This window comes from Antechinus flavipes, chromosome 2, assembly GCF_016432865.1.
Source record: "Antechinus flavipes isolate AdamAnt ecotype Samford, QLD, Australia chromosome 2, AdamAnt_v2, whole genome shotgun sequence".
Classification (NCBI taxonomy): Eukaryota; Metazoa; Chordata; class Mammalia; order Dasyuromorphia; family Dasyuridae; genus Antechinus; species Antechinus flavipes.
Window position 1 is genome coordinate 474,767,191 of NC_067399.1, and position 23,036 is coordinate 474,790,226.

Sequence of the window (23,036 nt, forward strand, 5' to 3'; positions counted from 1 at the left end):
AATAAAAAGCTATTATAATAGCTTTTTATTAAAGAAAAAATAGATTGCCTTATATACTGATTCCTAGAATATTTTGTCTCTGGGGTTCCTTCCAATTCTGTGTTTCAGAGGGTGTCTTTCAAGAAAGAATATAAGCCCAATCTTTTCTCTGTCACTGAAAAATATGCCTGCAAAGAAACAGGGAGCTGAGGCTTTACTACCTCATTCATTTCTTCTGTTCTGTTTTCTAGATTACTGCATTTGATAGTAATTTGATAAGGCAAAAGCAGGTTCTATTTAATTGATCTTTCTGAATTTAAACCCTCATTCAGAGGAAATTACATTTAGGGTCATTTATGTGTGAACCAACATTACTTAAATCAAGATTTCAGACAACAATGGGTTCCTGTCCTCCCATCACTGACCCTAACAGCTCAATTCTAAGAGCATAACCAGGAGAAGAACCTGCAGCCCAGTATCAGTTATAGCAATGTTCCTTATCTCATGTCCACAACCCAAGCAGCTGATGACTCAGATAATATTACTATCCAAAACTGCCAAAGGTCACTGATGAGCATTATATACATTCATGCCTGCTATGGAAGGATGGTATCAACATTACACGGTTGATGTTCACCTTCAACTTTTTAGATGAAAGTAACTAAAAATCTCTATGGAAATGTTCTATTTTCATCATTAATGTTCAAGAAGGAGATTGAGGCTTTTAGACTTAGTAATTAAGAGATCACTAGTAACTCTGAAGAGAGAAGTTTGAGTTGGATAAGGATAGGATAAGATAGGGAATCAGATTGAGGGAGGTTTAGATGAGAGTGAGGGAAAAGTGGAGGTACACAGTATAGATGATTTGTTCAAGGAGTTTACCCAGGAAGGAAAAGAGGTAGATTGAGGACAAAAGCTAGTAGAGAAGATAGAATCTAATAAGGGTTAGTTAATGATGGGGAGAAGTGGATGTTTTTGTAAAGCAGTAGGGAAGTTAACCAATAGATGAAAAAAGACCAAGTATTAGAGAAAAGGGTTCATAACAGTGGCCATATATTAAATAAGACAGGAGATAAGACTAATGTAAAAGGTTGAGAGATTGGACTTAGCAAGGAATAGAGCTACTTCTTTATCAGAGACTAGAGTAAAGGAAGAGATTAGTGGGGATAATGTCAGGGGAATAAGAGATAAGAATCTGAGGAGAGAGATTCTCTGTGAAAGATCGCTTATCTACTTAAAAAACCCTAGTCCAACTCTCTAAGATAAAATATGAATTTCTCTGCTAGGCATTTGAAGTCCTTCACAATCTAGTTCTAGCCAACCCTTCCAAGCATATAATACACTCTTCCTTCTCACCCCCAATTCAAAACTCATTGCTCTATGTATACAACAATCCATCTCATGTCTCTTTGCTTTTGTTGGTCCTCATACCTGTGCTAGTCTTCCTCTTCACCTCCACATCTTAGAAATCTCAGCTCCCTTTGAAGGTCATTTTCATTGCCACTGTCTCCAAGAGGGCCTTTCTCAAACTCCTTGCCCTAGTGCTAGCATCTCCTACACTGAACTTATTTTGTGTTTACTTTATAATCAGTAAGTATTATAACTTGAGCACTGCACATTAGTGCAGTCACAAAATATTAAAAGTTCTAGAGAAAAGCCTCCAGCATGTTGCATAAATTCCCTAAAATTTATGGAAAACCAGAGACAAGAGTTACAAAGGATGTAAATTCATCAGTGCACAGAAATCTTCCTCATACCCTTACTAGCTGTATGACCCTGGGCAAGTCAGTAGGCAAATCAGTGGTTACTGATTGCCTAGTTTCCTCATCTATAAAAATAGCATCTACCTCACAGGGTTGTTGTAAAGATAAAATGCTATACTATTTTTAAAGTGTTTAGCAAAGTACCTGATATAAAATGATATGATTTATTTGCTATTATATATTTTATTAATTATTTTATGTAATTGATATTTATTCCTATAAAAAATAAAGTTTTTGAAAACATGGACTGTTTTGGTTTTGAATTTTTATACCTAGTCCCTCATATAATCAGATACATGATAGATATGTGATAAGTGACTATTGAATGAAAAAAATTCAAAAAAAGTTAGCTAAACCAAAAATATGAGCAAGAGTAGGCCAAAGGCAATACAATTTTAAAGGCACTCCAGGATTAATTTCAAGGTATCTCAAAGAGGAAATTATTTCAAGAATGGCTAGGAAATCACAGGTAATAACAATATTAAAAAATTACCCAGGGAAATCTCATAAACTACCCAACCCATCTGCCACCTTTCTTATTTCTATAAAATCTTTATGAGAAAGATACACTATTAAAGAGAAGAAAAGGCTTGTGTAACTATGACAGACCCCATTTCCACTGGTGTTGAAAATACAAGACAAAAAGATATTAGGCTTTTTTAATTCTAAAAAAGGATTTCAGCAAATGCAATCTTGAAAAGTATCTTTCATCTATCTGTTAAGATCTAGAAATTTCTTAACAGATGTTTAACCACAGAGATAATTGTTTGACAATTCTTTGACTATAAATATTAATCAAAGCAAAAAAACAAGAAAAAATTATGCTTGTTAAAGGTGATCATTACTGTTATGAAAATTCAAAGAGGAAAAGATTATCCTATCAATAATGAAGAGCTCTAAGTGCTTCTATTTGTAATGAATGACATTTTGCTTATGTCAAACTCAAGTCACAGGCCTTTCTCATGAGATGCATGATCATCACCTTAGTTTTACACACAGGAAAAACAAGTGGATAAATAGTCTATAGAGCAAAGTATGACAGATTTTAGAATGGGCACTGCATTGAGGTGGCCCAAAGGGAGTGTATTAAATCTCTAATAGACACTATAGATAGATAAATTTAAAGGATGCAGATTTTAAGAAGAGTAGGATGCTTCTGAGAATACTGCAACACTTTCAGTAACTCCAAGTTGTTCCCTGCCAATAAAAAGTACATTAGTAATACTAACATTCTCCTAAAAATTAGTGACTATGAATCAAGGAATATAACAATCTCTAAAATATCAAAATTATTGGTGATTCAAAGGCCAGTTGAAAAATACATACTAGATACAATTAGATTCGGGAATATTATAAATAATGATTTTAAAGCAAGCAATAGTCTAAGCACTAAGTTGTTCATACTCTGACTTATAAGTCTCATGGTTAGGACTAAACCGCAAGGAAGTTACTAATAGAAAGAAAAATTCTACATATTAAATTTATATACATAGCAGTGTTATTTGAAATAAAAAAGTAGAAACAAAATTTTTGATTCAATTCAAAAAATGTTAAATGACTAATTGCAAGGCATAATACCAGTTTCTACCCTCAAAAAGCTTATATTAGCCTAAAGGGATAAAGTATATGTCCAGTGATTGCAGGATGACTAAACAAAGTAGTATATGATAGAACACAAAGTTTTGCAAAGTTGAATGTTGAAAACTATCTTTATGTGTATTTTGAAAAATAAAAGGCTATTTTTAAAAAATTCATATTTAGTATATGAAATCTAATATAATATTACTGAACCATCCAGAATGACAAACAGGAAGAATTCAGAGAAACAAAGGAAGATTTGCATTAAATAGTATGGAGTAATGAAAGCTGAGCCAGAAGAACAATTCTTATGACTACAATCCTGTAAAAGAAATTAAAAGTAAGAAGAAATAAAACTCAAGTCAAAGATAACAGAATGTTGATACCATACCATTATCATTAAACTTTTTTAAAAAGAGAAAAATGACATATACTCTCAGCATTAAGCATACAGTCAGGTACCTTTTTTAACTGTTTTGGGAGAATGTGTTCAAGGGCAATCTTTAGGGGTTAGGAAACATCTATTGTGAAGTCTATATTTTTAAAAAATTGTGATCAACGGTACAATCTAATACAACTATCTCTAGATAAGAAGATTGGCCAACCAGAGAGCAAGATCAAGGTCTAACAGATGTATAACTTGAGCACTGCACATTAGTGCAGTCACAAAATATTAAAAGTTCTAGAGAAAAGCCTCCAGCATGTTGCATAAATTCCCTAAAATTTATGGAAAAACAGAGACAAGAGTCACAAAGGATGTAAATTCATCAGTGCACAGAAATCTTCACCAGTCAAAGGAATATCCACACTGATGAGTGAAGGGAATATCCACCCTGAGGAGATTATAAATCCATCAAATAATCAACTTCAAAATATAAGGGATGGTTAGGAGAGGCACGACTAGAAAATAATTTATTTGGGAAAGAGCTGGGAGATTTAATGGATTTCAAGATCAAAATGAATTTGCAGTATGAAATAACAGTCAAAAGATTTAATATCTCCCCAGGATATATTATGAGACTTAGGATCCTAAGTGGTGTTTTCTTTGCTGTCCAAACCATATATGAAATAATGTGTTTGGGGCACCACATTTTAGGAAAGACATTGATATATGTGTATCATTAGAAAGGAAACAAGGATGATGAAGGGACTGAGACCATATTGTGTAAGGATTTATTAAAAAGAACTGAGAAATTAAGCCTAAAAAGGAGAAGATTTAAGAGAAATAGTAGTTATCTTGAAATATTTAAAGGAATAGCAAGTAAAAGAGAAATTAAGAAGATAGATTCCTTCCTCTTAACCCTAGAGAATGGATAGATGTTTCAGAAAGGCAGATAGTGATTCTATGTAAAGAAAAATTTCTTCATAATTAAAGTTATCCCATACTAGAGTAAGCTGGCTGAGAAAGCACTGGATTTCCCACATAGGTGGTTACTTTTTAGGGATGTTGGAGAAAAGATCATAGTTTGAGAATGGATGGGATTAGACTTCTGAAATGCTGTTATTCTACAAAACACCAAAGTACCTAAAAGAAAGAATTTGAGGATGGGTTCAAGGCAGGAGTTTCTGTTTCTCAAAGGGGGGATGGAAATGAAAAGACCTATTTTTAACCTAAGTAATTCCATTAAAGTCAGGCAAACCCACTGCCTCTGGCTAATTCAGTCTTCATATCTTATCAACCAATTTGTTTAGCAATAGTAATTTTATAAATCAGGGCTAACTTTTTATCTGGAAAGCAAAAAAAAAAAAAAAATACTAATCTCTTACTTCCCCATCAATACTTTCACACTAAATAAGGTAATTTTGTTCAGTCATGTCTGACTCTTCTATCATCTCATTTGGAGCTTTCTTGGCAAAGATGCTGTTTGTATTTTCTTCTCTAGCTCATTTTACAGATGAGAAAAATAAGGCAAACAGGATTAAATGACTTCCGCACATTGGTAATGTCAGAGGCCAGATTTGAATTAAAAAAAAATTAAACTACAAACCCAGCACTTATCCACTAAACCACCTAGCTGCCCCTGAATAAGGTAAGGGAGAATAATAAATACAATTTGATCAACACAGTCACCATGTTAGGTCCACTTACTTTTAAATCATTGCCTTATTGGTATGGAATCAAGGGCTACCAAAATTGTATAGGCTGCATTAGATTGTTTGAAGACAATATACTCTGTATAATCTTACAAACCAAGGTAAATTTCTCTCTTCAGCTAACCTAAATCTCATTCACAATTGAGTCACAACTGTATCAAATGCCTTCATCACCTGCCTCAACTTATAAAGAAAACTGCTAGATTTCTGTTGACTGAAGTGTCATCCTGGAATTCATCTTTTATTAGGTGATATTTCATAGTCTTATATACAGAACTATTTTTAATACTTGATTATTAGTTAAATACATATAAATCTTATGACAAAATTCTTAAAGATACTATAGAGAATGGCATGTTAATCAAGTTAAACAGAAATTTTAGAAGTTATTTTTAAAAACTAAAACCATGTACCTTTCAGGTATTGAATTCAAAATTTTCTGAAGCATTTTATTCCTTTTTCAAATTTATTTTAAATTCCATCATGAAACTATGCAGCAATATATAATGCATGCATAGAAATAATAATATTTCTAATTATATTTGTGTTTCTAATTATATATGTATACTAACTGATATATGCATATATAACACATATGCATGTCTATTCTGAAAAACTGGAAATTCTGGTGTACAGAACAATGAAACACATTGTGATATGGAAACAGAATGAAACCTCATATAATAATATTCACTCAAGAGTAAAGTCTTCTATAATGAATCACTTTTCCTTATCTTTATCTAAAAAAACTTATTTATAAATATGCTCCAAGAGACATGAACTAATGTTGAGTGAAATGAGCAGGACCAGGAGATCATTATATACTTCAACAACAATACTATATGATGATCAACTCTGATCGACGTGGCCATCAACAGCAATGAGATGAACCAAATCAGTTCCAATAAAGCAGTAATGAACTGAACCAGCTAAGCCCGGCGAAAGAACTCTGGGAGATGACTAAGAACCATTACATTGATTTCCCGATCCCTCTATTTTTGTCCGCCTGCATTTTTTATTTCCTTCACAGGCTAATTGTCACTATTTCAAAGTCCAATTCTTTCTGTACTTTCTGTAAGTCTTTCTGTTCAAAATAACTGTTAGGACATGTGTACTTATATTGTATTTAACTTATACTTTAACATGTTTAACATGTATTGGTCAACCTCCCATCTGGGGGAGGGGATGGGGGGAAGGAAGGGAAAAGTTGGAACAAAAGGCTTGGCAATTGTCAATGCTGAAAAATTACCCATGCATATATCTTGTAAATAAAAAGCTATAATAAATAAATAAATAAATATTAGATTAAAGAAAAGTTAGGATAAGACTCCTAGTAAAGAACGGTCCCAACTACAGCCATCATTCCATTGTCCTTAGTATCAAAAGGATGACTTGATTCGAGAATCTTCTTAGAAGATCATAACTGATTACATGGTACATAATAGATACCTATTGTTTTACATAAAATCCTTTTTCTATTCTTGTATATATAAAGGAATTCTCATGGGTATTGTTTGTCAAGCTCATAATAAAAATGATGATAATAATAATAAAGACTAATTTAATGGTTAAAATAAATAAATATGCTCCAAATACCTCCTTATAATATGTCTTAATTCTAAATCAATCTCTGGATCTCAAAGGTAGCATTATGATGAGCAAAGTGTCTTATGAACATTTAGAAGTATAAACCATATGGATCTCCTAACCAAAATAGTAAAATATAATCCTTGAACTACTCATAAAGGCAGTAACATGATTCTGCAAAAGTCCTTAGCTGTGAGGGAATTGTGAGAATTGAATGAACCACACTGACTCCATCTTGTGATTCAATTCATTTCCCTCTCTATTCAGTTACAGGTCTAATACAATTTCTATCTTATGAAAAATTTTTATTCAGTTATGGGAATTTTGAAAAAAATATTATTACATTGTTTGAATCTAGCCCTACATGGCTGACTCCTAGATCATCTCTATCTGTTGCTTAGAGACCCTTAACTACGAGCCTAGGTTATGTTGACCAGAAATTCAGTCAGATCTGAAGAATGATGCAGAGTTTTATATATATCAAGCAACCCATATGTCTTATCTGAAAATTAGCCTCATAGTGGTCAATCAATTATCATTTTCATGTTCCCTTGATTGAATACAGATAGTGGACTAAGATAGACTAAGATATCTCTTTTTCTGATTTCAAGAAACTGCACCTGCTTACTCTATCACTTCCAATTTTGGAAAGCCCCTAATCTTTTCTCCAATTAGAAATAAGAATACGTAATGTTGCATCCTGGTTGTTTTCTTTAATTAATTGGTCTTATTTGATTTGTTTTAATGAATTAAAATTTGCCCCCCTCCCTATTCAGGGTCCAGTGCCAAAGCTGTGGAGGTCTGATCCTGATTTGTTATGTAATTGGCATGTGTTGCTTAACAAACCTTTATGGTTGGAAGCTCAGACCTTTGTTTCCTGTTATTTCATCTTTTACCAGTAATAGTTAAAATTTCTATAATCAAAGTATAATAATTTTCAAAGTTCATATTCAATTTTTCCCTCAAAGAAATCTAGTTATTATATCTGTATATTTAAATAAATCATTTATTCCAGAAGAGGGTCACCACTGTTCTGTTCTGTGCTTTACCCAAGACTAACCTGTCCTGTTTACTCATTCAGGACTCATGTGGAAGCTGGGTTTTACAAACCACATGCATACCCCAGAGTGGTACAGACAGACTTCACTTCTCTTTCTTCTGGACATCTTTCTCATCTTCATAAAGTTCAGATGAAATTGGCAAAGAATATTTTGAAGAAGCCAATCGACAAAATACACATTGGGTTGGTGGTTCAAATTCTTCATCTTCAGCTTGTGGGAGTGAGAAAGGTCGTTTACATTTTTCACACTGTTATAAAATATTTGAATATTAGAGAGGACATATCAATCAGAGGTAACAAACAAGTATATCTCTTAACTGCTGAATTTAAATATATTTTTATAATCTAATCACTTTTGGAGATCAAGTCTCGGGAGTATGCTAAAACCAGCTTGAAGAAGGCTCAAATTTCTGATTGATTGTTAAATTTTCAGTGTGGAGATCTACATCTCAGACACCAACAAAGAATATAAATCATGGCTTGATTTATCGTTTTGTTCATTGTTTAAGCTTAAGAAGTAGAAAAAGAAAATATTTATAATGCAGATTAAACTTAAAAGTGTGTCATGCATACTATTTTTTTCAGAGAGCCAGTTGTTAAACATTTCCAGTACTCTACTGCCAGAACAATGACTTTCTGTTCCCAGATTATCCATTACAGTTATTAGCATTGCCCAAACCATATCAGAAAATTTCCAAGACAACCTTTATTTGGTACTATGTGGTGTGACCCGAGACTATATGATGGAAACCGAATCTCCCATAATCCTGAATAGTTTGATATTTGTCTATGATATTTGATGGACCAGCATCAAAGAAACATGTTTGACTTATTCTGAGGAAGGCTCTAGCCAATATTATATAGTAGGAAGAGACCTACTATGGAAATTAGGAGATGTAAATTATAATTCTGGTGCTGCTGTGAGTTTTTAATGGAAATAGGAGCAATAACCTTGACCTACTTCACAAGTACTTCAAGGTATATACTTTTCCCCATTATAGAGCTCTGTGAGGTAAGTAGCATGATAATATTATGCCCATTTTATGGATGAAAAAATGGGCTCAAAGAGAGGAAGTGATTTTTTTTTTGCCCAAAGTATTGAATCAGAATTTGAACACATCTTTTTATCCCAATACCTCAGCTCTTTTCAAACCATCACATACTTCCTAGACCTCAGTTTCCTCATCTGTGAAATGAAGCTAAGGCAAACTAAATGATCTATTTGATTTTTCCAGAATTCTATAATTCCCTCTTATTTTGAACTCAATTTGAATCAATTTGGCAACATTTTTGTAGAAAATACTAATTCTAGAGCAGGGGTTCTTAACTCTTTTTGTGCCAAGAACCCCTCTGGCTATCAATCTGGTGAAATATATGGATGGAACCCTTCTCAGGATAATATTAATTGCTGTATATAGTATATAATATTATATTGCATATAATATTAATTGCTGTATAATTGCTATATAAAAATTATATAGAAATAGTTTTCTTTGAAAAACTTGGGAATTCCAATCAAGATAATGGCTAACTATAATCCCAGATGACTCATGCTGATCACCTCTGATAGGGAAGTGATATAATCAGAGTATAGATTAAGATATTTTGGGGGATATGGCCAATGCTGAAAATTTGTTTTGTTTGACTAGACATATGTGTAATAGAGGTTCTGGGTTTTTGTATTTTCTGAGTAGAAGGGATTAGGAGGGGATAGTGAGAGGGAAAGAAGGCAGATCTTCATTTGAAAATAAAATGTAATTAGAAAGAGTTGTTGATTTTTTAAAAGATCATAAATCTCAGCGTAAGAACTCCAGAGTTACACAGATTTTCCTCACAATGAGTTAAATTGTGTACACTAAACTTAAGCTTTGGGTAGGTGATACCTTTTTACCTTGTAAAATTTTGCCTCCCTTCTCTAAACTCTCCTACCCTGCCACATTCCCTTTGAAAAATTAGTAGGGGGGAGAGAGAAACACACAATTATGTACACATATTATACATAATTGTATTTTCTGGTTTTGTATTTTACTAACTTCTATAGGTGTTCATAAAAAAATAAACATTTTTTTCTAGCTTTAATCATTATAAACCAAGTCACACAAATATTGTTTAAACACCTTAATCCTAAATGTTCTAGCCATCATTTCTAGCACTTTACTTCCAAATCCAAAACCCTATTCTGTCCCTATGAAAGGAACTAAAGAAACACCTAATTAACTTTCAAAAAAAAAAAAAAGATTTGGAAACTCAGAGGCAGCTGTTCAACATGTTGTAAAGTCTGCTCTTGGCTCCTGACCAGGAGGCCCTACTTCTTCACGGCTGGCTGGCTCTGGGGTGGCAGAGGGTGCCATCAGTCTTGGCGTATCTGAAGTACTAACCAGCTGATACCAGAAATCACAAGATGGACTACTTTTACCCTTCCACCCACACCTGAAGAGGTGTTCCAGAGAAGCAAGATTTCATAGGAAGAGCAAATATGCATCAGTCAGGCAGTTTAATAGCTCTAATAGGTCTGGAGAGGAAAAAGGCTGCAGTAAAAAAGCTTTATTGACAATGGCAAAGACACCTTTAACAGGATGTTGAAGGATCACTGACCTCAATTTCAATATGACCCTGGAGACATGACTGTGAGTGTAAGATGTCTGATTAATTCCTTGGATAAACACACACACACACACACACACACACACACACACACACACACACATTGATCCATATAATTGGAGACTGAGTCTATTTACAAGGAAAATGAAGTCATAGCCTCATACAACTGGAGCTGCAAAGGACTTCTGAGTCTCTAATTCAACTCTTTCAGTCACCATATAGTTATTATCATCAGTCAGAATTTTAATCCAGGTCTTCTGACTCCAGAACCACTGCTCTTTTTAGAGATAAGAGAAAGAAATGTCACCTGAGAATAAGAGGGTAAATTTTTTTTAAATCACTATAAATCATGAAAATATATTTTAAAGGATTGTACATATTTAACCTATATCAGATTGCTTGCTGTCTTGGGGAGGAGGGAAATGAGGGAGGGAAGGAAAAAATTTGGAACACAAAGTCTTATGAAAATGAACGCTGAAAACTTTCTTTACATGTATTTGGAAAAATAAAATATTTTAAAAGAAAAAGAAAAGAAAGAATAGATAAAATAAATAATATCACTATAGATCTAAGTTATCCTGGTTCTTGTAAATTCTAATTGTGCCTCTTTTTTCTCTAAGATGATTTATGAAACCAGGAAAAGGGAGACAACATTAAGCTTCATTTCCTTTGATACTAACCTGAATTCTGTAGAAACCATGGGATCTCCTATATTCCACAAACAAAGGAATTTGATCAACATTTTCAATGTTCCACAGTCTTAGACTAGTATCCTAAAATTACAAAAACAATATTCATCACATAGAAGAGACCATCCTGTTTTAAGAAAATAAACAACATTTCACAGATAAAGAACATGAGTAAAGCCCAAAAATGTAACTAATATATTCCAGGTCACACAGATAATTACTGGTGAAACTAAAGTTGGACCCACTTCTTTTAACTCCTGGGCTGTTCACTTTCACTATAGCATAGGAATTTCCAAATAATTAAAGAATGGTCAAAAGATAGGGTAGGATTGCTTTTCTAGTGTATACCAGTGTAAAGACATAAGGAAATACTCTGGGTACTATTCATTTTGGAAACCGGAATTATTCTATGTGAAGTTAAGCACTTTGGACATCAAAGACCATGAGCAGGGTGGTAGGGATATCTCAGGACGTACTATCTGCAGGGCTGCAAGGGAAGGGGTTTAAGGGCATTGGAAAGTGATTTCAGTTTCCTACTTCTTTGCCATTGCCAGAAATAATTTCCAGAAGAATTTTATTATGGCTAACTGGGGACACTTTGTGGTTTTTGGTTGATCCAAGAATCCAAGTGACATTGAATAAATGGCACCCTAGCCAGGCTGGTACCAAAGTGATGTTTTAAACTATACCTAACCTAAGGAATCCCTGCTTCTGGTGCACAGCTATATCTATGACCATACTAAAAGGTTTACTTTGGCTAACCAAGTTCTGATTCCAATTTACAGCATTCCCAAGAATATACTAGATATTTAGTGTGTTGCTTGTAGTGTTTATTATTCTCTGCAGTAATAAAATGAAGTTTTCCACAAAATTTTGGCAATAAAAATAGACAATAACAACAAAAAGAAAGAAAAAAGAATTGTGGTTATTAGGAAATAACTTCCTAACTAAAGGTCTATTACAAGCCAAAAAAATAATGCTATTGGCTCAAAAAGCACTTTACTGAGTTGTATCTATAGAACCATTTTAAGTTTTTCAGTTTTAAGGGTGAAAATTTTTTTAAATTCTCAAACCATTCTATATTAGACTTAAATTTTAAGAAGAAAAAAATCCCAGAACTTGCTACATTATTCTTCATAGGTGATTCTTGGTCAACTTCTAATGATTTAATTATATCATTATCAATTCAAACTCTCCCATCATAACCTGAGGGTTTTTCATATTGGGAAGGATGAAATAATCAACTGTTTTTGACTAGTAAAGGAAGTCCCTTTCCCCTTGCTTCAAATCCTTGAGTGTTGCCATATACCAAGATGAAAACTAGAAACTCTGGTCCTCTTGTTATAATTTTCTACTCCTTCATTACCATCCATCCTAGATCTACCCATCCCAAGTCTTTTGTTCTACTCCCTGCTTTCATAATGCCCATAGAAAATCTTTATTGTGTTTTAATAAACTTTCTTTCATGTTTGATCTCTTCCTCTCATACTCATTCTATCTTCTTGCAGTCTTCCTCCCACAGGAATCCTTAACTACTCTCCCTAATTCTGGATGTACTTTTTATCATGTCCATCAACATACTAAGCTAGGATGACGAGTAGACAATCTTCTTGCTTACTTCACTAATCATTGCCATTTATATATCCTTCCTTTGCCACATTTCTGAGTAACTCTCTGCCTATGAAGTTTATCCTAATCATCTATGTTACTCTATTAAAATCTCATTTGCTATTTTTATTGGTGCCATGATCATTCTCTCTCCTTTCCCAAAGAGGTCAGCATTGGACTCACAATCTTCCTTATCATCCCATCCCCTGCTTTTACATTTGGGTACTTCAATATGCCAAAAATATTCACTTTCCATGATCCAGAAATCTGAAATTTCTATGACTACAATCTCCTATTCATCCATCTTTCCCTCTGTTGCCCTCTTTCTCTTCAACCTCAATAGCACATCCAGTCACTTTCTACCCCTTCTCAGTCTACCACCCCCCCTGTTCTATACTTACTTTTCTCCATTTATGTAGGATATCTAAGCCCAGTTATTTCTTCATTTGTCTCTAGGCTGCCCTCTTCCAGACTTCTTCATCATGGCCCTGACTGGATATCTTCCCTCCACCCCCTCCATCTTTTTGGCTTTATTTTATGTACTGCCTTAACTTATGCCCTAACATAAGTTCCTTAAGGGCAGGTTCTATTCTTTGCTTATCTATGTATCCCAAGCACTTAGTCCAGTGTCTGACACATAGAAGGTATTTAATCAATATTTACTGAATAATTTATTTTCTTCTTTTCAGAATCTTGACCCCCCCATACTTAATTCAATTTTATACAGTGTTCTACCATATAAATCCTTTATTCCCTTATCCTATTGATGTTTATATTTTTCCAAGCTCCAACCCTGATTATCCCTACAATCCATCTTAACTTTAATTTGGATGCTAGAAAAAGTCACAAGATGAAGCTACATATTTTTGTTGTCTTATTTCAATTGAACCCTCACTAATACATAGCAATCCTTTTATTTTTCCTGAATAGACTCACATTATATACAACTGTTATAAACTTCTTTTCTCCTCAAATTATTTGTGTAATCTCAGCAAAGGACCTTACCTATTTTACTGGGGAGAAAAAGCCAAATAGTTTAAAATCCCTCTCTTTTCCCAAGTCTAGATCTTGAAATTTCTTTTATATCATCCTTATTTCCTATTCCTTATTCCCTTGAAATATAGCTGATGATGCTCCTTGCCCTTGATAGAACTTGTTCTCTTTTAAAGTTACCAACAATCTCAACAGCTAAATCAATCAAACAAACTTTTATTAAATGCCTACAATGTTCTGACAACTATGAAAAGCCCTAAAAAATGTTTTTTCCTCTTCCTTGCACTCTCTGCAGCTTTTGACATTATTGAACATCCCATCCTCTTAAATATTCTTTCCTTTATTGGGTTTTATGACATCACTGTCTCTTGATCCTCTTCTTCACTGTCTGAATTTTTCACTTCTGAATTCACTCTCTGTCTTCTTTTTGGAATTCTCCTCTATCTCATTTGTGGAATTATCATCTATACCCTACCTCTTAAGTTTGGGGTATATGTTGTTCTATTTTGAGACTTCAGTAATCTCATAAATTCATATTGGATCAATTATCATTTCTCAATTGATGACTCCCAAATCTACATAACCAGCTTTCCATCTGTTTCCTGAGCTCATTCTTATATACCTATCAGATGACCATTCTTATATACCTTATAGGCATTGCAAAATTAACATGATCAAAATGGGACTCTTTACTCCTAAATGCATTCTTCCTCTTACCTTCCAAATTTTTCTTAAAGACATCACCATCCTAGTCAACCAGATTTGCAAACTAAGAGTTATTCTTAACTCTTCCTCATTCTCCATAAGCAACAGTTGTTTGTGGATTCTACCTTACAGCCTCTTCATTCATTAGAATGCCTCCTTTCCTTAAGGCTGTCATCACTTCTCACCTGAAATACTGCAGCATTCTCCTTTATTGGTCTCTTGTCTTTCAATCTTTCTCCTCTCCTTTCAACTTTCACACAATTTCACACAATTCCACACAAATCACAAAAATGAAATTTTTAAAACACAATTTTGAGCATGTCATTCCCCTATTTTTTGCAGAAATTTCCCATTACTCCCTCTCATGTCTATTACATTGCAGTCAAGCTTACTTAATTGCTAATTTCTATACCTAGTATTCCATCCTTTACAAAAGATGTCTCCTGTAATAGAATGTCCCCTTCTCTTCCCTTTATCTCTTAAAAGTCAATAAACTCAGACTATCTCCCTCTGACTCATAAATTACTACAACTATTAGTGTTACTTTCACTCTAGAAACTACTTTGCATATACTTTATATTTGCTTATGTACACATTGTATGCCTCCCAGATTGATTGTCTTTTTTAATTGACACTATTTATAGTTATTTGATTTCACCTATAACTACCTAAGTCATATTTAGCTGGACTCAAACAATTAACATTTCTTAGTCACAAGAGGAAAAGAGGAGCATTGTTGCTGTCCCTCATTCCCAACTTCCATTCAATCATATTCTCTCCCATCCATGATGCTATCCTTCCTATTTTTCTGTACTACCCAAAATTATAGAAGAGAGCTGTTTCCCTCATTCAAGGTCTTAGATTTGCTGGGGAAGCTAAAATTCTATTTATTGGCAAATTCTACTTTATTAAGAAATTGATCATATATTAAAGAAGGGAAAGGGATCCATATGTGCAAAAATGTTTGTGGTAGCCCTTTTCATAGTGGTTAGAAACTGGAAATTGAATGGATGCCCATCAATTGGAGAATGGCTAAATAAATTGTGGTATATGAATGTTATGGAATATTATTATTCTATAAGAAATGACCAGCAGGATGAATACAGAAAGGCTTGGAGAGACTTACATGAACTGATGCTGAGTAAAATGAGCAGAATCAGGAGATCATTATACATTTCAACAACAATACTATATGATGATCAATTCTGATGGACATAACCCTCTTCAACAATGAGAGGATCCAAATCGGTTCCAATTGATTTGTAATGAACAGAACCAGCTACACCCAGAGAAAGAACACTGGGAAATGAGTATGGACCACAACATAACATTTCTACTCTTTGTTATTGTTTGTTTGCTTTTTTGTTTTTTCTTCTCAGGTTATTTTTACCTTCTTTCTAAATCCGATCTTTCTTGTGCCACAAGATAACTGTGTAAATATGTACACATATATTGTATTTAACATATACTTTAACATATTTAACATGAATGGGACTACCTGCCATCTAGGGCAGAGGGTGGAGGGAAGGAGGGGAAAAGTTGAAACAGAAATTTTTGCAAGAGTCAATGTTGAAAAATTATCCATGCATATGTTTTGTATATAAAAAGCCATAATAAAAATAAATAAATAAATAAAGATAAATTGATCATAATCAAAACTTTGTATCTCAGTCTATCTTAATTTTAATTGTTACAAGAGAAAAGAACTATTTTACTGCTTTTGTCTTTGTTTCCCCAGTACCAACTCCATACAATCCTTTGTACATAGTAGGTGTTTAATAAATTCTTGCTGAGTTTAATTGAATTGAATCCCTTCTTTTGCCCTCTTTTCAAAGAGGTATATGTGTATTGTGAATTACTTAACCAAGAAGAAGAGACGACACAAAGACTAGGCTTATTGAGTAATTAAGAAAACTACTGAATTCTCTAGAAAATGATTGAATCTTTCCAAGAATCTTTGCAATGGGGAAGGTTCCAAGAAATTGTTTTATGTCTGTATAAACATTTCTTTACAAATCATTAAAGAAAAAATGACCTCTAAGTTCCTTCCTACCTTTACTTTCTATGATTTTAAATAAAAGTATTTTAAGTCAGCCAATGTCATTAATATAGCCTAAGAATGAATAAATCTGGATTGAATTTGTAGGTACAAAGAGACTTAGAGTTCTCCCCTGAATCTCTGCAGTGGGTTTTCACAACTAAAAAGCTCATTTGCTCTCTTCCCACTCATCTATATTAAAATTGACTCTCTGTATTAGTTGTCCTACCTGCTATGAAAGAAATTTCCCTTCACACAACACATACACACACACACACACACACACACACAGACAGAGTATTGCTTTTGGCTAATAGAGACTTGAAATCAATGAAATATTTGTAAGTTTTACCTTTGAAGCAGAAATAACCCATTTTTGGTTTTTGCTAATTTCAACATCCATCACCCAGTCTCCATGTCCCTGCAGGAAAGTGAAACATAACTGAACCCCAAAGTAAAAATTTTCTTACTTTTATAACAGAATAAAATCAGTATCAGTAACTCTCATAATGACCTTACACTTGAAATGAAAGCAATGAATTCTGCTTCTTTTGCTTAATCAAAGCTATTTTTCATGATACAGAAACATTAAAGGCTTAAAAGAAATATTAAAATTATACTTCTTGAATTTTTTTTGAAAATACTACATACTAATTCTGAAAAATAGATGAAGAGGAAAGGAGTGTTTAACCAATATTTCTGTAAACCTGCCTTTTTAAAAGAAACTTGCAAAAACCCTGCAATTGTCATTCATGCTAACATTCAAATTATCTAAAGGCTGATACAGTGTAGGAGGAAAGGATTTACAATTATAATCACAGAATCTCAGAAACAGAAACCACTTAGCCCAATCAGTAGTTAAACAAGAATTTTCCTTAAACAGCCCAGATAAATGATCCTACAACCTTGAGTTGAAGATTTCCAAGAAGAGGTAATGCACTACTTCCACCAAATTAATATATTATTAGAGGTTCCTTTGGAGACAAAAGTGACTAAGACTACTTAGTCTATTAAGCTTAATACTGTACTCCTGATTTTGAAATATCCAATTCTTCATCCAACAACTTCATCCATTTTAGCTCTTAAGATTATTATATTTCAATCTTTATTTCTGCCTCACAGTTTGCTAAAGGTTCAGTTGCAAGAAGAACTTTTAGCTTGAGTTGCTAGGTATAATTAATATTCATTTTTTAAAAATATATTTCTTACTTTTAATGTTGAAATTAAAATAATGAAGGGAATGGCTTCAAAGAAACCTGGGAAGACTTGCATTAACTGATACAAAGTAAAGTGAGCAGAAGATATAATTTATATATAATTTATACAATAATTTATACAATAACATAACTGTAAAGACAAACAACTTTTGGAAAAACTTAGGAACTCTGATCAACACAGTGACCAATTATGACTTCAGACAACTCAAAGTGAAACATGCTACACATCTCTTGATAGAGAAGTTGTATAGTTCAATTCAACAAAACTTTTGAAGCATTTATCAGATGCCTGATCCTGATAGAAAGATGAAAGCAAATGCAAACCTTTATCTCAAGGAACTTACAATTTATTAGGGAAGATGTGACAAGTACACAAATAAGGATTCTGTCTCTCCTTGATCTTTGTGGAGGGTGGGCCATCTGGCCTGGGGAAATTCCTGGAAATGATCTCCACCCACCTGAATCTCCCTTGGGAAAGCTACCTGGTTTCCCATGAGAATTGCCCATATCCAATTGATCTGATAATCATTTTGGTCTGGGAAATAATCATCACACTTTATTGAATTGAAAATTAGCCTTTAATTTCCATATCCTCAAATCTTAGAAGGCTAATAAAAAAATGACTCTGCACCCAAAACCTTTGCTAAAATTCCTTTCAGGATTTGGCCCACTGAAGAAGTTATTTCTCAGTGTAAACCCATCTTTGCCAAAAATCTACTTTTGCTAAATTCCTTTTGGAAGAGCCTGCTGAGAAGTTGTTTCTCAGTGTAATAAAACCAATTTTTTGCCACAAATGTTGCCTGCAGTTTGGGACTGTGAATTCTTTTGCAAAAAACCTGAGACATCGGTGATCTCTCACCCCTCATTTCTCGCACCTCAACATTTGATGGCCCATACGGAGATCCCTGAAATTTTGACCAAAGTAAGCCTTCTCTTGCTGTTGTCTATTCTATAGCTAGGACACCCAAATACCCAGGAGCTTTACACTCAGCAGACTTCCTTGCCTAGGGATGCCTAGATTTGGAGTTCCTGGGTCTTTTAACAGAAGTACCCTTAATCAAGAAACTTCTGTCACCTGTCTCCCTCCATAGGGATGCCTGAGAGGATGGGGCATTATAGACAGGAAAATCTAAGACTTGTGACAAAAAAAACGGGACAAACTATCTCTGTCTCTATTCCTAAGGATTCTACCTTATGCCATCGTAATCGCTAGAGATGCCACAATATGAGGCCAAACTGCACTGTTACCATCTCAGATGCCTCCACGAAAAGCATGGTTGAGCTGAAATAGGAATGAATGGGCCTGAAGTAGCAACCAGTAGCTAGTCAGGGGAACTAAGGTTCTTCCCTGCAGATTATGGGCTTGCTCTGAAGGATAGTGTATCTTCAGATGGCAGGTTGCTGATCTCTCGTGAGTGGAGGATAAAGGTATTCCTAAAGTTGATGATATGCTAGAGGAAATAGCTTAGGTGATCATGATTCATGGATGTAATGTCTATGTACGCCAACATGTTATGTCTTATGTATTATATATATATATATATATTATGTATTATGTACTATATGATATATAAGGTAAAGATATACATGTATTTAATGATATATAGTAATATTTATATTAATGTCTTTAGTAATACTTATTTAATATGTATATTATTATATGATAGAGGACTATAAATGCATGCTCTATATACATAAATATTTGTTATTACATTATATGTAAATTACATGCTTATATGGTGGGGGTTTGGGTATAAATGTCCTGTATATGTCTGGTAACATAAATATTATGTAATAAATTTTTCATTTGGTAAAAAAAAATTAATACTGAGATAGTATATAAATTGAATTTTGTAAAGAAAAAAGAATTTTTTTCAGGTGCGCAGGAAGTAGTTTAAATAGAGTATCGGCTTTGGGTGTTGATGGTGGGGGGTAGTGCCTTCTTCCTGATGGGTCCCAGGAAGGAGTTTTACCTTCATAGCTGGCTTACAAGGCCAGTATTTTGGTTAAATTACTTGGACTCTTCACTTAGGTTTTAGTATATGGTTTTCAAATAGGCCTGCAAGGGATATAAGGACGAGGATTAGGAGGAAGTAGAGTATAGAGGCTAGTTGGCCGATAATAATGAATGGTTGTTCTACGGGCTGTCCTCCAATTCAGGTGAGTGTGATTAGGTTGGCGGTGAGGATTCAGAATAGGGTTTGAGAGACTGGTCGGTATATCATGCTTCGTTGATTGGCTGTGTGACGTAGTGGGATGATTAGAAGGATTAGGATAGAGGCTAGTAAAGCAAGAACTCCTCCTAGATTGTTGGGGATTGATCGGAGAATTGCGTAGGCAAATAAGTATCATTCTGGTTTGATGTGAGGTGGGGTATTTAGGGGGTTGGCTGGTGAAAAGTTGTCTGGGTCTCCAAGTAAGTCTGGTGAGAATAAGGCTAGTACTAGGAGTACGAGAAGCAGTAGGATTATTCCTAGGGCGTCTTTGATGGTGTAGTAGGGGTGGAAGGGGATTTTATCTGAGTCTGGGTTAATGCCTGAAGGATTATTAGAGCCTGTTTCATATAGGAAAAGGAGGTGGACGATGGCTAGTGCTGTGATAATAAATGGGAGGATGAAGTGGAATGCAAAGAATCGGGTCAGGGTGACTTTATCTACTGAGAAACCACCTCAGATCCATTCGGCTAAAGTGGTGCGAATGTAAGGGATGGCTGATAGGAGATAAGTGATGACAGTAGCGCCTCAGAATGATATTTGGCCTCATGGGAGAATGTATCCTACGAATGTGGTTGCCATTACAATTAGAAGTAGGATTACCCCAATGTTTCATGTTTCTTTATAGAGATAAGATCCGTAATAGATTCCTCGGCCGACATGGAAAAAAAGGCATATGAAAAATATTGAGGCTCCATTGGCACGAAGTTTGTGGATTAGTCAGCTGTAGTTGACGTCTCGACAAATGTGGGCCACGGAGGAGAAGACAGTGAGGGTATCTGAGGTATAGTGCATTGCAAGAAAGAAGCCTGTTAGGATCTGGATGATTAGGCATACCCCTAGTAGAGATCCAAAGTTTCATCAGGCAGAGATTTTGGAAGGTGCAGGGAGGTCGATGAATGAGTGGTTGATAATTTTTATAAGTGGGTGAGTTTTACGTAGATTGGTTTCTGTAGTTAAAGTACCACAATGGTTTTTCATGCCATTGGTTATGGTGAGAGTCCATACTGAAACTGCTATGGAAATGATAATAATTTTTCTATTGTCCTTGTTATTAATTTTTGGGTTTGTTGCTTTTGCTTCTAAACCATCTCCTGTATATGGAGGGTTAAGTCTTGTGGTTAGTGGGGGTTTGGGTTGTGCTATTGTTGTGAGTTTAAATAGTACTTTTTGGGGGTTGATTGTGTTTTTGATTTATTTGGGGGGAATATTGGTGGTGTTTGGTTATACTGCAGCTATGGCTACGAAGGAGTACCCTGAGAGTTGAGTAGGTAATTTGGTGGCTTTTAGTATGTTGTTGTTAACTTTGTTGATAGAAGTGGTTTGATTTATGATGTCTGGGGAGATTGAGATTGTTACGGCTATTGAGGTGTTTGATTCATTAGGTAATTATTGTGTGGGCCAGGATTGAAATGGGGTGTCTTTATTATATGGTTGTGGGGGGTGAGCAAGAGTGCTGCTGGGTTGGATTTTGTTTATTACTATTCTAGTAGTTTTAGAAGTTATTCGAGATCTTTAGTTTATGGTAAGTAGGATAAGTGCTATAGAGATTATAAAGGATAAGAAGTAAGATTTAATAAGCCCTTTTTGGGTGGAAGCAGTAGTTGATGCTATGGTACTATGGAAATCAGCTTGACTTTTAGGTCCTGTTTTCTCGTACCAGCTTATATCAATTAGTATGGTAGCAATGTGTTGACCTATTTGAAGACTTGTTAAGGGGTTTAGTCGGTGGAAGATATGTGTAAAGTATCCTAGCATGTTTGAGAAGTTGTGCGTGTGTATTAAGAGTTTTATTGGTATTTTGTTTGTTAGTGTATTAAGTTCTATGGCGGTTAGCATCCCAAGTATTGTTACTATTAGGGCTGAGAGTTTTGTTAAGGCGGGTATGGTTATTGGGATTATAGATGTGGGTGGAATGTTCACTGTTAGTAGGAACCCTGCGAGAACACTTCCTAAAGCCAGTCGTATAACAGGATTAATTAGGTTTGGGTTGTTTTCATTTAGGGGTGAGATAGGGAGGAATCGAGGTTCTTTTAGGAGGGCAAAGTGGATCACTCATATTTCTATTTAACCCGTCATAACAAACTGTAAAAGCCACTGAGTTAAAGTCTTTGGTTGGGGTGACCTCGGAACATAAAACAACCTCCGAATGATTATAACCTAGATTAACCAATCTAAGTGTATTAATACCAGTAATTGACCCATCTTTTGATCAACGGAACAAGCTACTCCAGGTATAACAGCGCAATCTTATTTGAGAGCCCATATCAAAAATTAGGGTTTACGACCTCGATGTTGGATCAGGACATCCAAATGGTGCAACCACTATTAAAGGTTTGTTCAACGATTAAAGTCCTATGTGATCTGAGTTCAGACCGGAGAAATCCAGGTCGGTTTCTATCTGTAAGTTTATTTCTCCCAGTTGAAAGGACAAGAGAAATAGGGCCAACGTCCCTGATAAGCCCTAGAACCAACATATGAAACCATCTCAATATCCTAATTCAATCTCTATCTCTCCCCAAGAAGAGGGTTTTTAAGGTGGCAGAGTTGGTAATTGCATAAAGTTTAAGCCTCTACTACTAGAGGTTCAAACCCTCTTCTTAAAGAAAGTTCACACTTAATTTTCTCCTTTATATTATCCCGATTCTCCTAGCAGTCGCTTTCTAACACTCCTTGAACGAAAAGTGTTAGGCTACATGCAATTCCGAAAAGGCCCAAATATCATCGGGCCCTACGGCCTTCTACAACCATTTGCCGACGCAGTGAAGTTGTTCACCAAAGAACCCCTTCGTCCACTAACCTCTTCTGTCTCAATATTCATTATAGCACCCATCCTAGCCTTATCTATTGCCCTTACAATCTGAACACCTTTACCCATACCTAATACACTTCTAGACCTCAACCTGGG

General features: G+C 34.6%; 1 protein-coding gene across 1 annotated transcript in view; it reads right to left on the reverse strand.

Moving 5' to 3' along the window:
* Positions 1-7,995: 7,995 nt before the first annotated feature.
* The window catches only part of WDR88 (WD repeat domain 88), a 209,022-nt gene continuing 193,981 nt past the window's right edge, over positions 7,996-23,036 (reverse strand). The window contains exons 9-11 of the mRNA XM_051973764.1: positions 17,051-17,119; positions 11,346-11,438; positions 7,996-8,309 (exon numbers count right to left, since the gene is read on the reverse strand). Of these exons, the coding sequence (XP_051829724.1) occupies positions 8,145-8,309; positions 11,346-11,438; positions 17,051-17,119 (327 nt within the window). The 3' untranslated portion in view covers positions 7,996-8,144. The remainder of the gene's footprint in view (positions 8,310-11,345; positions 11,439-17,050; positions 17,120-23,036) is intronic.